This window comes from Festucalex cinctus, chromosome 16 (assembly GCF_051991245.1).
Source record: "Festucalex cinctus isolate MCC-2025b chromosome 16, RoL_Fcin_1.0, whole genome shotgun sequence".
NCBI lineage: Eukaryota > Metazoa > Chordata > Actinopteri > Syngnathiformes > Syngnathidae > Festucalex > Festucalex cinctus.
In genome coordinates this window covers 20,839,731-20,855,199 of record NC_135426.1, presented here as the reverse complement: position 1 = coordinate 20,855,199, position 15,469 = coordinate 20,839,731, and the positions used below count along the sequence as shown (strand labels likewise).

General features: G+C 37.3%; 1 protein-coding gene across 2 annotated transcripts; it reads left to right on the top strand.

Annotated features, from left to right (window-relative positions):
* Positions 1-317: 317 nt before the first annotated feature.
* Positions 318-14,417, top strand: LOC144003611 (chloride anion exchanger-like). 2 transcript variants are annotated; one of them, XM_077500037.1, is made up of 21 exons: positions 318-371; positions 5,367-5,534; positions 5,853-5,992; positions 6,084-6,194; positions 6,263-6,423; positions 7,462-7,626; positions 7,724-7,876; positions 7,984-8,066; positions 9,182-9,329; positions 9,421-9,534; positions 9,618-9,695; positions 9,765-9,860; positions 9,952-10,058; positions 10,710-10,779; positions 10,841-10,933; positions 11,009-11,104; positions 12,378-12,608; positions 12,688-12,742; positions 13,206-13,351; positions 13,595-13,654; positions 14,090-14,417. In XM_077500037.1, exons 1-21 carry the CDS (start codon positions 346-348, stop codon positions 14,114-14,116), a joined length of 2,328 nt encoding a protein of 775 aa, XP_077356163.1. In that variant the 5' UTR covers positions 318-345; the 3' UTR covers positions 14,117-14,417. The 2 variants fall into 2 exon arrangements, with proteins under 2 accessions (XP_077356163.1, XP_077356164.1); XM_077500038.1 differs by lacking the exon at positions 318-371 and adding an exon at positions 3,872-4,044.
* The last annotated feature ends 1,052 nt before the right edge of the window (positions 14,418-15,469 follow it).

Genomic DNA, 15,469 nt, shown 5'->3' with positions numbered 1-15,469 from the left:
GCTGTGGCGCACATGCACACTTTGACCCCGAGGTCAGGCCTGGAAATCTGTAAAAGCGTGCGTGTCAACATTGTTCCACGCGCCGCGCCGCTCGGAACAATGTTGACTCTGTTCTGAAACGTGAGCGCTTGCTTGCTTGCTTGCTTGCTCGCTTGCGTTTGCACCCACCAAACGACAACCCGAGCGGCCCACCGGTCGCTCTGAACGCTCGTCACCCGCTTCGACATGCAGGCCCGTTTCTCGTACCGGTACCGCTGGCGCAGGAAAATGCACGTTATTTGCTTTTGTGGGGCGCGCAAACATGTTTAGCACTTGAAACGGGGGAGACGTTTATTGGGATTGAACATGAGCTGGCTGACCTTCCCAAATCAGTAAGTGACATTTTAAGTGCTACTAATATTAAAAAAAATCTTCTGAATTTATTAACCTTCTTTGGACCTTGCAATCTTAACCCGCATTATATCTACTGAATATCTCCTTTATCAGTCCAGTAAATGTTATCTTTCTAAACAGGCGCTCTTGTACAGAATGTCATGTCAGTAGTTGCCGTTATCTCAGTGGTGCTGTTTATTGCCCCTTTATTTAGAGAGAGAAAAAAAAACAATCACGTGTCAGTCAAATGAATGGATTAATGTTTGAACCTGTGCAAAGTGTCGTCATGACGCTTGAGGTTCTGTTTATTGTTGTCTCCTATCTTGTACAGTATGTTGAAATGGGCTCATCATGCTTTGCTAAATGGGGGCGAATCTGAGCATGCTCCACTGTAAATATCAAACTTGGAAACAACTTTACTGATGCCCAACCACCGGTAGATGACATCATTGCCCCATTTTATAGGAAATAAACACAGTTTCAGAGTCCATGGGAGAAATGGCTGTATTTTGGCAAACCTACATTTTTCTGCTGTCAATTATAAAAGAACGGGACGGGACAAAAAGTAGGGAGTCTATTCTGTTATTTGGTAGATTCGGTTTATATATAATTATTGAATGTAATATCACGTGAGTATTGGAAATGTAAAAATTTTCTATAATGACTGGCAGTGAATGAGTTAATATTATAACTACTCACTTTTCACTGACAGTTTGATTGTAGTTTTGCAATGATGATGATGATGAACCATAATGGAAGTGCCTGTGCAGTTACAATCAGAAAAAGTTTTTATTATGATTAGGATTATTACTGTGATGATTAGTACGTGTTTTGTTAGAGCTGCAGCACTTAAAAAAAAAAAAGCACTAATACCCTCCTGACTACCAGGAAAAAAAAATATTGTCCAATCATGTTTATTTTGATATTCCCCAATCTTTGTGAAGTAACTGGAATACTGCAAAAGAAATGTTTAGGGGAAGAAAAAAAAAAAAAGTTTTTATTTTTAAGCTATGATGTGTCCACTACAGAGGACATTTTTTAAAAACTTAAATGCTAGGCTCAAATACAGTTAAAATAATTCAAACAGTACTTTGTGTTCTTAAGAGTCTTGTCAAAAACATGCTAACAACATTTAAAGCCTAAATTTGTTCAATAAAAAGTGTTATAAGTTTACTTTTCCTCTTCCCTAAAAAGTGCTTTCACCGAGGGAAGCCCCACCCCTACACATTTGCTATCATTGAAAAGCTCTGAATGTCCTCTATAGAGCACAAAGGAGTTAATTCAATCGTATGCACTAGGTGGAAGATATTCAGGTTTAAAAAGGTCCACTACAGAGGACAAATTTGAATTGCTGGTAGTCAGGAGGATACACACGGTATTTCATCTCAATATGTCACTTTACAAAATCAAATATCTCTAACTGTAAAACGTAGCAGGATAAAATTGCTTTCATTGGATGAGTAGAATCTCCTTTATTTTTTTTTATTTTTTTTATTGCTGCGGTGGTTTAAAAAGATTATCACACACTTAATCTTTCACATCACAAAAACCTTGATCCACCCAACATTAATTGCAGCTCTTATTGTTTGTCCAATGAATAAATGACTAATGTTTAATAGCCAACTGGTCATTGACAGTTACTGCATGTCACTGAGGTCCTCCAAGATGAATAACATCACATTTTTATCATCATCCTTCATGACATAATAAGTATTGTCCTCTCTTCTTTTTTTTTGTGCTACACATTGTACACTAAGTAAACGTATAAAAACAAACAAAAACATTGTAACATGAAACAGAAAATTCTGCATTCAACGCATGAATAATGGAGGAACTTCTTGGGGGAAGAAATGCATAGCAAGGGATTCAAATTTAGACAAATCCAAACCTATTCATAATATCAAAGATTATTTTTCTAACTTGTGGCGTGCCGAAAATAAATGTGCGGATGTGGCCAATCGCAGTCGACTCCTCTGTAGTCTCACCTCTTTGTGGTCCAATTATAAGATAACATTTGGAGTTTACTCTTGGAAAGCTTGCCAGACACACACACACACACACACACACTTTTGTTCTTTTCAATTTTAATATTTCTATTAATAATAATCATGGAAGCAAATACGTGGCGAGCTGGAAAAAATGTTGGCCTTAGCGCAGTCAGGCGTGCCAGCGTTTTTTCAGATATGAGTCATTTATTGGAGAACAAAAGCCTTCTCCAGCCTCCTACTCGTCTCTTGCTTTTGATTTTGTGAAATGAAATGGGGAGTGGGAAATACCGGAAAAACGAAGCTGGATCTTTGATTTCAATTGAAATGTCACTACTAGAATGCCGTATGTATTGGCTAAAACAAATAATTTACAAACTAACCACATTAACACTTTATTTATTTTTTTAATTAAACTCATTTGTGACATAAAGTGAATGTAAGTCAGTCATTTGACTATTTTTGTTCTCTGTAGAAATTACCTTTTTACACATATATTTTAAAAGAAAATTATTATTATTATGCTGCATATGAGGAGGCAATGCCCCAATGTACAGGACTGTCTCAGAAAATTAGAATATTGTGATAAAGTCCATTATTTTCTGTAATGCAATGAAGCAAAAATGCCAAACATTCTGGATTCATTACAAATCAGCTGAAATATTGCAAGCCTTTCATTGTTTTAATATGATATTGCTGATTATGGCTTACAGCTGAAGAAAACTCAAATATCATATTTCAAAATATTTGAATATTTCCTCAGACCAAGTTGAAAAAAAATGCAATAATCAGCAATATTTTTTCAAAATATATATATATATATGTTTGCAAAAAATAGTTTTGCTTCTGCCACTTGTACTTGATGCACATGCACAAACAAGCACACGCACACACACGAATCAAATCACTGAACTTGCCTTCATTCCAAACATCTCAGTAAGGTCATTCGCACAATTCACTGTGCGTGTTTGCATTCCAGCTCAAATGCACTGAAACTCATGAACAGCAACCTCCCACACGTGCGCACCCGCACACACACTGACGACATTATCACCATCCAATGAAAAAAAACTCAATTTCATATATTTAGGCAAATTTAGACCTGATAAATAAAATAGTACATGTTTAAAAGGATTTACTGTATGTATTAAAATTGAGTTATGGAGTCCCGCAAGGCTCTGTCCTCAGCCCATTGATGACTTCACAAATGGTGACCCAAAAATTCCTCGACGGAATGTCATATGACGTGATCGGGGAGTAATGCTGTATCTGCCGTCTGATCAATGTTTTGGAGGCCCTTTCTGGAACGGTTCCATGTCGTAAATCTCCTAAAATATCCAAACACGGTGCTGTTGTTAACCTTTGGCAGCATTCCGCCGCTTAAAAAGCTCCTTGATTTCCACCTCCTAACAATGGCCTGTCCTGTCCCGTCCCTCCTCCAGGGGCGGAAAATCCGCCGCTGCTGAAAACTTTCGAAGACAGATATCAGTGAGAACAATGGTCAAGGATAAGGCAGGCATCCAAACTCGAGGGATCCCATCGTCATTACTGTTAATAATTACAGTCGGGAGTTGCGACTGCTGCGTCATTTATTGATGGCTGAACAGTCGGCCGTCGCAGATGCGCTCCAAATGCGGGAGAAGGAGGAAAGGCCAGTGGAAAGTTGGGATTTGTAGCACTCGATCAGGTAGGTGACCTCACAAGAACATTCGACGTTGGGTTAGTCCAAAATTGGATTGAGAATTTCAGCACCAACGTTTAGGAGAAGTGGACCAATTATTATTACTAGTTTTGTCTTAAGGAAAAACAGGTCATAAACAATCACATTTTTTAAAACCTAATTTGTCTAGCTCAACAGTCGATGGTACTTTTGTGTGAGATTAATCATTTTGTCATTTATTTTTGCTTGGGTTGATGATAAAGTACCTTAAAAAAAATATTTCTGAATACTTAAATACATTTTGAAATAAATAAATAAACTCAGAACTTAAAAAAAATATTTGGCCAGTTCAACAATCAGTGGTGCTTATTATTATTATTATTATTATTATTATTATTAGTAGTAGTAGTAGTAGTAGTAGTAGTAGTAGTAGTATTAGATTGATCATTTTGTCCTTTATTGTCATCATGCTTAGGTGATACTAAGGCACCTGAAAAAAACATATTGCTGAACAAATCCTTCAAAATTTTAAAGTTTAGAGTATGTGTATATAAAGTATATGCATGCCAATTTAATTTTACAGTAACCAGGTTGCATATCAACGCCTATGTTATTTATTTATTTATTTATTATTCAAGCTGTGTTAGCTGCTTTGCATACTGCTAAAAAACAAATTTATAGGTAGGGTAACATTTTGAAAAATGAAAAAAAAAGAACATTGATATTGTCTTTTTTTTTTTTAATAGAATGAGTAGTGGGATTTCATATTAATGCATATGCGAGTCTGTTTGCTTGCGTACATACTAGCTGCGTTAGCTGCAATGCTAACTGGTCAAAACAAATGTAGCTTCTGAGTATCTGATGAAAGGAAAACAATAATATTGTCTTTTTCTGGATTGCATAGCAATGCTTGTGTTGGTTGCTATGCTAACTGGTTAAAATTTCACTTGACAATATAAGAAAAAAAGAAAAACATTGCTATTAATGTTTTTTTTTCTGATATGAGTAACTGTGTTGCATTGGTTTTATAGGAACGGACAAAATCACACACAAAAACTGATTAAAAGATTGAGGAATGACTCTTACTGGCAGCTACTAGATATAATTACCTCAAGTTGTGCATTTGAAATTTCATTTTGGGAGGTAACCCACAAAAACTGTAGGTGCGCTCGATTGTCGGCTTCAAGGAAGTGATCCATTGAAAGCAACACTATCTGGCATTGCTCTCTATTTATCAAACGTGACAAGTGATGCAGACCTCATGCGCCTTTCCCATCTGGACCTTTTGTTGTTTGCGGCGTCAAAAGGTGATCTGACGCTTCCTAATGTGTTTAAATGGCTGTGAGCAGCAACAGCGGCAGATCCTCGGAGGTAGCGCAAGCGGCCGTGATGCAAGCGGGGGCCAACCGGTACGTGGTGGCGCGCTCCTTGTACTCGGAGGAGTCGTTCGCCGAGGAGCACCAGAAGGTCTACAGGCACCGCAAGACCACGCTGGACCACGTCAAGCAGTACTTCACGTGAGGCAAACACGTGCACTTCAGTACACTTTGAGCACTTTAGATAAGATGTTATCTCCTTTCTGGAAGAGAATTTCTTGGAAAGTTGTTGGCTGTTGTCTTGATCAATGTTCCCATAGACAAAAATGGAAAGAAAAATAAGATCCAGGTTCAAACTATTGTACTGTATAATGTGTTGGTGATGCTTGATGGTGGTTCTAACATTGAGCTTTTTCCACCAGTAATTAAAAATTGTGTTCATTCTTCTTAGTATCTTGTCACTTGTATTGGATTTTGTTATATTTACCTCTTTTTGTCACCGTTCATCATCATTTGTAGGTGTGACGCCAGACGTGCCAAAAATGCCGTTTTGTCTCTCCTGCCAATCATCGGCTGGGTTAAGATCTACAGGATCAAAGAGTGGTTGCTGAGTGACATCGTGTCGGGAGTCAGTACTGGACTTGTCGCCGTACTGCAAGGTTTGATCATCTTCTCCTGATGTGTCAATTTTCCAATACACTTCACCAATATGACATTATTGTATGCATTTTTTTATGATGCATCTTTTAGGCTTAGCCTACTGTCTCCTGGCTTCTCTTCCGCCCTGGTATGGCCTCTTCTCTGCTTTCTTCCCTGTTGTCATCTACTTTTTCCTCGGAACCTCCAGACACATCTCAGTGGGTAAGGGTCCCTTTCTCCTTTAACGGCCACCTTTCCCCATGAGTCTTAATGTTGCGCCTTTTCGGAAGGTCCGTTCCCGGTGCTGTGTCTGATGATCGGCTCGGTGGTCACCAGGCTGGTCCCGGACGAAGGCCCGCCTGCGAACATCACGGGTTTCGAAGGTCTCTCCAAGGACGAGCAGAGAGTGCTGGTGGCCTCCTCTTTAACGTTCCTTGTGGGACTCATGCAGGTGAAACAACCCAGGAATGAACTTTCATTAGCAAATTGTTAAGAACACATGCCTGAAAAGTCACCACCTAAAACTTCTGTCATAAAAAAAAAAAAAATGTCCTTTTTGCAAAGACCTTGCTGAATTCATCCAGTTAAAGCGCTTCTCTTCCAACACTTCCACAATCACATCAGGTGTGCCCCAGGGCTCCGTGTTGAGGCCCCTGCTCATCTGTCATTTTCGGGTCGATTTTAGCCACGTTCAGATGTGCTTCAAAAGCAAACTTGTATTGTTTTGCCATTTTGTGGCATCTATATTAAGAGGCGACAAAATTAGTCGATTAATCAACAAGTAATCGATTATTATTATTATTATTTTTTAATCATTGAGTAATTATTTGGAGCCATTTTTAAATTCTAAATTGTCCAAATTTGCTGCAGTAATTGTCCACTGATTTCTGTAGTCCTTCATGAGAGATTGATTTATTTATTTTTTAAATCACTATACAAATACTAAATATGAAATAAACACCAATCACTGGTGAATAAACAGTAATCAGAGCAAAAAATGTATTTGTAATGCACTTTAATGCACAATTTAACTGAATTTGATGGGTTGATTAATTGATAGATTAATCAATTCTAAAAAATATTCAATAGTGACAATAAAAAAAATAAAAATAATAATTTTAAAAAAAGTGAAATAAATAAAATAAACGTTCCTTGTGTCATGGACTCAACCTGCATCTCACAATACCTTCTCTGGTTGTTGCCATAGTAACCCAGAATCACCTAAAGGGTTCTAATACTAACATTTGAGAAATGTCTGATTATTATATTATTTATAATAATTTCTTTTCATAACTTTTAAATATTTTTCATGTTAGTTTCTTCTTCTGTTTAAAGATCAAGTGCCCGCTGTGTTTCCCTTAAAATAATAATTTCAAATCTGAATGGAAACTTTTTTTTTTTTTATTTATTTATTTAATTAAGAGCAAAACTTCTTTGAATTTCCATAAGATGATCCTTGTGCCAAATGTGTTTGGGGGGGTTTCCACAGCTGGCGATGGGCATCCTGCAGGTGGGCTTCGTGGTCATGTACCTGTCAGACACGTTGGTGTCCGGCTTCACCACCGCGGCCGCCATTCACATCCTGGTATCCCAGCTCAAGTTTGTGCTGGGCCTGCAAGTCCCTGGAATTAGTGGGCCGCTCTCCATTATATACGTAAGACAAAAAAAAAAAAAAAAAAAAAAAAAAAAAAAAAAGCTTCCAATTTGTGTTGCATTGTGTGTCATTCTTGTTTTGTTTTTTTTCTGGACAGACTTTAGAGGTGATCTTCAACAAGATCGAGTCCACCAACGTTTGCGACGTGGTCATCTCCTTGGTGATCATGGTGGTGGTGTTCGTCGTCAAGGAGCTCAATGACCGATTCAAAGCCAAGCTGCCGGTTCCAATCCCAATAGAGGTTATCATGGTGAGGGGCTCGTCTCAATGTACTTCATCACGCGCATTTCAGTCATGTGAGAACTTCTCATTTCTAAACAAAATGGCTATAAAGCATTTCATCAATGTGTTCCCCAGACTGTCATCGCATGTGGTGTTTCTTACGCGTTTGACTTCAGGACCAAATATGGCATCGACGTCGTCGGTCATATTCCAAAGGGGTAAGAATTTTTTATTTTTTTGCACAGCGCTGACCTCAGTCGCCGACAGCATCTGTGAGCAGTAATCTTTGAGAGGACAAATTATGCACACTAAATAGATGTTTTATGTATAAAAATTATATAAAAAATATGTTTTATATTATAAAAATATTAAATGGAGGTTTTATGTATAAAAAATTATATAAAATGTTTATATTATAAAAATACTAAATAGATGTTTTATATATTAAAATTATATAAAAATACGTTTTATATTAGAAAAATATGAAATAGATGTTTCATATATAAAAATTAAGGGTGTCCAGTGATTAAAATTCTTAATCATAATTAATTGCACAATTTCAATAGTTAACTCACGATTAATCACAAATTGTATCTGTTCTGAATGTACAATAATAAAACAAAATCCTACTCTTAACATAAAAGTGAAATAAATATTTCATTGATACAGTAATTTCATAATAATTCTTTAAACTGAGTTTAAAAAAAAAAAAAGTACTGTACTGTTAAAAAAAAGTGATACTGATTTGTGTGAGGTCATTTGTTCTGCCACTAGATGGCATAATTGCATTTGTAAGACATTGGTGCCAGCTCTGCATTTTTCTTTTCATGTTAAGAGCTATCAAATCTTTAACATGAAATAACTTGTGAAATTCTGCACATTTTTACAATAGTAAAATACAAGTTGACCCCAGTCTCCACAAATATATGCATTATTATTAATTTTAATACTGCTAATTTTGGACGTGGTTGTGTCTGTTGTGTTGTGACTGGAATTAAAGTAGAGGCTTTTCAAGTAAGGGGCGGTCATTAATCTTGCATTAAATTAGTGGCTTTCAAGGAACACTAAATTAACTCAAAATTAACGCACTGATTTTGACACCCCTAATAAAAATAAATGCATAGAAACCATAAGGAATACAGATCCAAAAGTGCTCTTGTCCTGGTATTGAACTTATTTCAACTTAGTTTTTTTTTTTAAATATTAGACGATGATATTTCTATTGGGAGACCTTGCAAGGAAGAAACAAAAGCCATGGCACAATGGAATAATCCATCCCGACTGATGCCTGTGATAACCGACGTACCGGAAAGCCTTTCATGTTCCTTCTCAGGTACGAGCCCCCGATTGCCCCCAACCTGCACATCTTCCAAGACACGGCCATGGAGGCCTTCCCAATGGCCATCGTGGGATTTGCTGTGGCCTTCTCTGTGGCCAAAGTCTATTCTGTCAAGCACGACTACACTATAGATGGAAACCAGGTGCATACAACCAACAATGCGACTTTTTTTTTTTTTTTTTTTTTTTACCCGCATAAAGTTCGGCAAGATGACATCTTTGATGTGCTTATAGGAGCTGATCGCTTTTGGAGTCAGCAATATTTTCGGTGCATCTTTCAAGTCTTTTGCAGCCAGCACAGCTCTATCCAGAAGTGCAGTGCAGGAAAGTACTGGTGGAAAAACGCAGGTAACCCACAAGTTTTGATTGATTCTCCTAAAACAGTAACACACAAATATCCATCTGAGCACATTCTCTTCTCTCCTCTTCAGATAGCCGGCTTGCTCTCAGCGATCATCGTGATGATCGTCACCTTGGCCGTCGGCTTTCTCCTGGACCCCCTCCCCAAGGTGGGCTTCCTCCCATCTGTTTTTTTTTTCTTTTACGTTTACCCCCGCGCTGACCCGTGCTCCCGACAGTCCGTGCTGGGCGCGGTGGTCATCGTCAACCTGAAAGGAATGCTCATGCAGTTTCGAGAGGTCCCGTATCTGTGGAGGCGGGACAAGCCAGACTGTGTAAGTGGATTGGCGTACGGACGGACGCATGCATGTCAGCTGGAATAAGATCAGATTGAATGTTTTGGGGTTTGTTTTTTGCTGTGTACAGGTGGTGTGGTTGGGCACGTGTCTCGCAGCCATCTTACTGGGGTTGGATCTTGGTCTGGCCGCAGGTCTCGGTGTGGAACTCCTCAGTGTCGTTCTCAGAGCTCAGTTGTAAGTACTGTACCGTATTTTCCGCACTATAAGGCGCACCTAAAAGCCTTCAATTTTTTCAAAAGTTGACCATGCGCCTTATATATGGATCAATATTGAGCCGCAACAGGTCTCGCTGTCAAGACGCTATCGGTGACCCTGCATGATCGGTGACGCGCATGTGCAAAATACTAATACTTTACCTCAGAGAAAATAATAAAACAGCTGTTTATTTATTTTGGGAGTGAATGGAGTTGTCAGAAAGCTGGTTTGTGATCTATTAATAAAGTTTGACTGACCTATCTGATTGTTTTGTTGACATTCCCTTTAGCGCAGCACCATCTAATGGACGCATAACGTAACCCCAGCCTCTACTGTAGCGCCTTATATGTTGGAAAAGTTTTAAAATATGTCATTCCTTGAAGGTGCGCCTTATAGTGCGGAAAATACGGTACTTGCTCATTTCAACATGGATTCTGTTTTGATGTGTATTTGGGGACATTATATTACTAATGGTAGTCACTTTTTCGCTCGGCAGAGTTCATATATTCGCAACTGTCACCTAAATTGGGCTCTTTTGCAGGAGAGTGATTTAAAATACTACTGCTGGCTTTTTCTGGGTACTTGTTTTTACCAGAAATTATGTAATGTATTTCCTCAACTGTATTTCAGCCCCCGCTGCAGTGTGCTGGCCAACATCCACGGCACTGATATCTACAAGGACAGAAAGGACTACGTTGATGTGAGTTGCGAATGGCACAATTGACAATTCAATTTACAATTCAAATGTGTTTCTTCTCCAGATTTATGAGCCAGAAGGGGTGAAAATCTTCCGAATCCCGTCGCCAATCTTCTTCGCCAATATCGAGTTCTTCAGAAGCAAACTGGTGGAAGCTGTGCGTCTGCTTTTTTTTTTTTCTCCACTATTTCCATCTTGAATGTCCTTTTATGATATTTTCTGTATCCCACAGGTTGGCTTTAATCCACTGCGGGTGCTCAGGAAGCGAAATAAGGCGCTGCGATTGATCCGGAAACTTCTAAAGAAAGGTGATCTCCAGTGGACATCAGTAAGTGATAACACGCCCACATATAAAAGGTTGCCATCAATGAATCCGTCATTAACGTTTCAAACAAGTTTTCTCGCACCTGCTTTGAGGTGAGCTGTGTATACATTTCTACACGTAATTCAATGCAATTTTCATCCTTCAATAATGCACCACAAATATCTACTCAGATGCAATAGCTCATGTATTGTATTTATATTACAGCGCATGTATGCAGTTGTGTTCATATGTTTACATAGACCAAGCATATGTACTTATGAGCACTATTATACATTTACGGAAAAAAAAATGCACAACTGTAGATAGCAATCATTTACTGCATTGAATTAATTTTCATAATAGTAATTCAAATTTGTATACAATATTGCTGCAATAGGAATGCATTAAATCATAGAAATATAAACAGTAAAAGTCTTACAGTTTAAGTAATTTACTGTGTACATGTCGTTAAATAAAATTATGATTTAAACTTCAATTTGCACCTTTTTGTGTGGATTAACTAGCAAGTTATTTCTGCTTCATTGTTATCATATGATTATGATTATTATTATTATTATTATTATTATTATTATTATTATTATTATTATTATTATTATTATTATTTAGTACTTCTTTTTTTCCCCACACTGCTGAAAAAGGAAATAATTTTCTATATAATTTAAAAAGTCAAAAGAATACAGTATTTTATTTACAATTTGTGTATTTTTCTTGTACTTTTTAATGTTAGTACTAAAGTCAACCTTGTTTCCTTTATTATTTGTAATCTAATGTATACTGTATATGAACCATGTTGTCCAGTGTAAAACATTTCAAACTCTCTGATTTATAACACCTTACTGGATGTAACAAAAACAATGGAAATTGTTTTGCCATTAATCACGCATATTACAGTATCATAAATACTACAGCTCAAAACATCATAAATGTTTCCTCCAATGAAGATTAGATAATAGTTTGAAATTAGCCAGACTCAGCGCTCATGTGTACAATTCCGATTGTTTTATTGTGATCATTTATTGTTAGCTCTGTATTCAGAGTTGCTTTACAGAGGTAACAAAGAAATGTGTGTTTTATAAGAATGAGCCACTGAATGTCAACGCACTAAAAGTTGTTTATGTTTATCGTAGTTGCAGTGTTGTGCTTAATCCACGCCGTCATTGAAAAGCGAACGTTTTGTTGGAGCAACATGATGTCGTTCGTGCCTCTTGTGTTGTGTCTGCCAGTGGAAAGGGAAAACATGTGGAAAAGTGTTGTGAGCGGAAATTTCCCATTCCAGAACGGCTTCCTGAACACAGCGTGCGGCCCCATCAAGGAATCGGTTGAGCTTGAAAGCGACGCGGAGGAACTGGACCTGCCCACCGACTTCAAGGACCTGCCGGCCCGCGTGGACTGGAACGCCGAGCTTCCCGCCAACATCATTGTTCCCCGGGTGGACCTGCACAGTCTGGTGCTGGACTTCGCGGCCGTCTCCTTCCTGGACGTGTCCGCTCTCAAGGGTCTCAAAGCGGTCAGTTCCGATTCTGAGAAACGCTTTCATGCTTTTTTTGCGCTCGAGTCTCGCCAAACCACCTCGTCATTCCTTGCAGGCTCTCAAAGAGTTTGTCCGCGTTGAAGTGGATGTCTACATTGTTGCCTGTGATCGTAAGTGGCAACTTCTGGATTTTTTTCTTTTTTTTCTTTACTCTTCCACAGTTTGCATTGAATGTCGTATTTGATGACTTTTGCTCTGAACACACAAAAATGACGATATTTAAAAATCTCATTCTTTTGTACTAGTGCAACAAAATTTGAGTTCTCAAGTGGATTTTAGATATACTAGTGCAAGGGTGTCCAAACTTTTTCATTTGAGGGCCACATACAGAAAATCAGAAGGACACAAGGGCCACATAATGTTATGAAGAGAAAAAAAATGAAGAAAAAAAAATAACCAACAAAAATACACAGCAAAATAACTCAGTAATAAATTGATAAATAAATACAAATAATAAATAATCAAACTAAATTAATTACAAATCCAGGAGTTTAATTAGTTTTTTTTTTTTCTTTCAGTGTTCCTCAGTAGTTTTGTGTGTGTGTTTTTTTGTGTGCATGTGTGCGCTTGCAGCTTACATCCTGGACAAATTGCACCAGTGCAGCTTCTTCGATGACGAGGTGCAGCCGTCCATGTTCTTCCTGACGCTGCACGACGCCGTGCTGCACGTCCTGGACAATCATCCCGAGTGCTCCCAAAACAAGTCCAGCTACGACAAGGTACTCTCGCGATTTTCAAGCGGAGCTGTGTTGCATACAGTACACTTAAGTTGCGTTTCATTTTGAACTTCAATACATATGCATTTATTATTTAAGAAGCATATGTTTTAAAAAAAAAAAAATAATGATACATTTCTGAATCGTTAAGTATTTTTTCGGAATACCATTTTGATTTTGAACACGTAGTCCTGCCATGCTACTCCATTTTGATGTTGTTGATGCGTACTTTTGTTTCTTTTGAAGATTCTAACAACGGTCACGGTGCACCATCCTGCAGGAGGTCTCAGGAGCAGGGACAGGAATGTATGTATTGCATTACACACGCTTATGTCATGTCATGTAAAAAGCATCCTTATCCTTCAGGAACAAACATGAGAGTGGGGCAGCCAACGAATGATTGAGTCAAACAACAATAACTACTAACTTGCTCAAAATGAGACTCGAGCCACACTTCGGTCACTCATTAATATTGTTCGGAGTTGAGTTGCCATATTGGACTGCATGGCTAAATGAATCAAGCATGTTGTAGTCCTATAAATCTTATGAAGCTGAGAAATTAGACCAGACACCCCACAATATTTCCATACCTGCGACGATGCCTGAGAACAAAACAGTATCAACATATATATATATATATATATATATATATATATATATATATATATATATATATGTATATATATATATGTTGATATATATTTTATTTGTAAAATAACACACAAACTATTTTGTCCACAGGTGCCGGATCCAGAAACCAAGTTCTAACTTCTGAGTGATGTTTTATTTTTTTTTATTTTTTTAAATCTCCGACACCAAAGGACAAGTTCTGTTTTTTTTGTTTTGTTTTTTATTTCCAGATTAGCTCTTTAGAGCACAGTGCACTTATACTGCATGTAATGCTTTTAACTTGACCCGACAATCGATATGTAAGCCTTTTAAATGTATGCCAAGAGGTAATTTGGTGTTTTCATATTGTACATATTGTGGATGTGTTGCAATGGATTTTTATATACGTTATAGTTCTATATTTTCAGGATGATGAAAATAAATTAAGTTTTTGGCACAACTTCTTCTGAAATTGTGATGTTTTAGGGTTCACACAGCATCTCGCCTCTAAAGTCTCTTGGAGCAAAGATAATCTGTGACGTGAAATAAAATAAGTACAATAAAATATGGATATCAAATATATAATAATGGAGTAAAAACAAATAAGTAGAAAAAAATGTTATAAGTCACTGTAACGACAGACAACGTATAGTATTTTTTTCTAAAAAAAAAAACATTTTATAGTGAAACTTATTTTATTTTTAAACAACAATATGTATTATTATTTCAAGATAAACTTTTTTTTATTTGTTAAATAAGATGTATAATGAGGCAATTATTAACAAATAGATATATCAAATAATCATTAATAGTAAATATTATATTGGAAAAAAAAAACATGTATAATGAGTTTTCTTTTCAGTTAAAAAAAAAATGATCATGGTAAGGCTGTTAATTTATTTATGTTTGTGTGTGTGGAAATGACCATTGTTTTCAATGTGAGTGGCTGAGCAACTACCCGCATAAATTACAATGACAAATAAGTGGCGCCCTCTGCTGGACGAGACTCAAACCGACAGAAGGCGAGTAGAACCAGAGCAGGGGAATAAAATGTGTCAAAAATAAACAACAAAACAATGACTAGCATATTGCTAAATGAATTTTGTTCATGTGCGCAGAGGTTTGGTAAGGCAGGCAATTGCTTGGGGCTCCTGAGCCAGCAGGGGCTCCCAGAGGGCCAACAGATTTGACACAAACTGCATATCCTTTTCACATAAGCAGTGCAGCAATGACAATTGACCATCTCAAATTCCCTGAGTAAGGTGTACCGGTATATTTTTCTTTCTTTCTTTAAAAAAAAAATAAAAAATGTATACGACCATGTATAGTAAGGCGTTGTTTTTGTTTTTTGTTTTTTTATTAAATGACCATGTATAGTAAGGCGTTTTTTTTTTCTCCCAGAAAAACGACCATGTATAGTAAGGCATTTTTTTCTCTCCCAAAAAACGACCATGTATAGTAAGCCATTTTTTTTCTCCCAAAAAAAACACGACCATGTATAGTAAGGCTTTT

Excerpts from the sequence above, each read along its gene's own strand:
- LOC144003611 (XM_077500037.1), top strand. The coding sequence starts at position 346 with ATGAGCTGGCTGACCTTCCCAAATCA. Across the intron at positions 9,696-9,764 it reads TCCTGGACCCCCTCCCCAAG|TCCGTGCTGGGCGCGGTGGT; the intron begins GTGGGCTTCCTC and ends TGCTCCCGACAG. Across the intron at positions 13,352-13,594 it reads ACAAGTCCAGCTACGACAAG|ATTCTAACAACGGTCACGGT; the intron begins GTACTCTCGCGA and ends TTTCTTTTGAAG.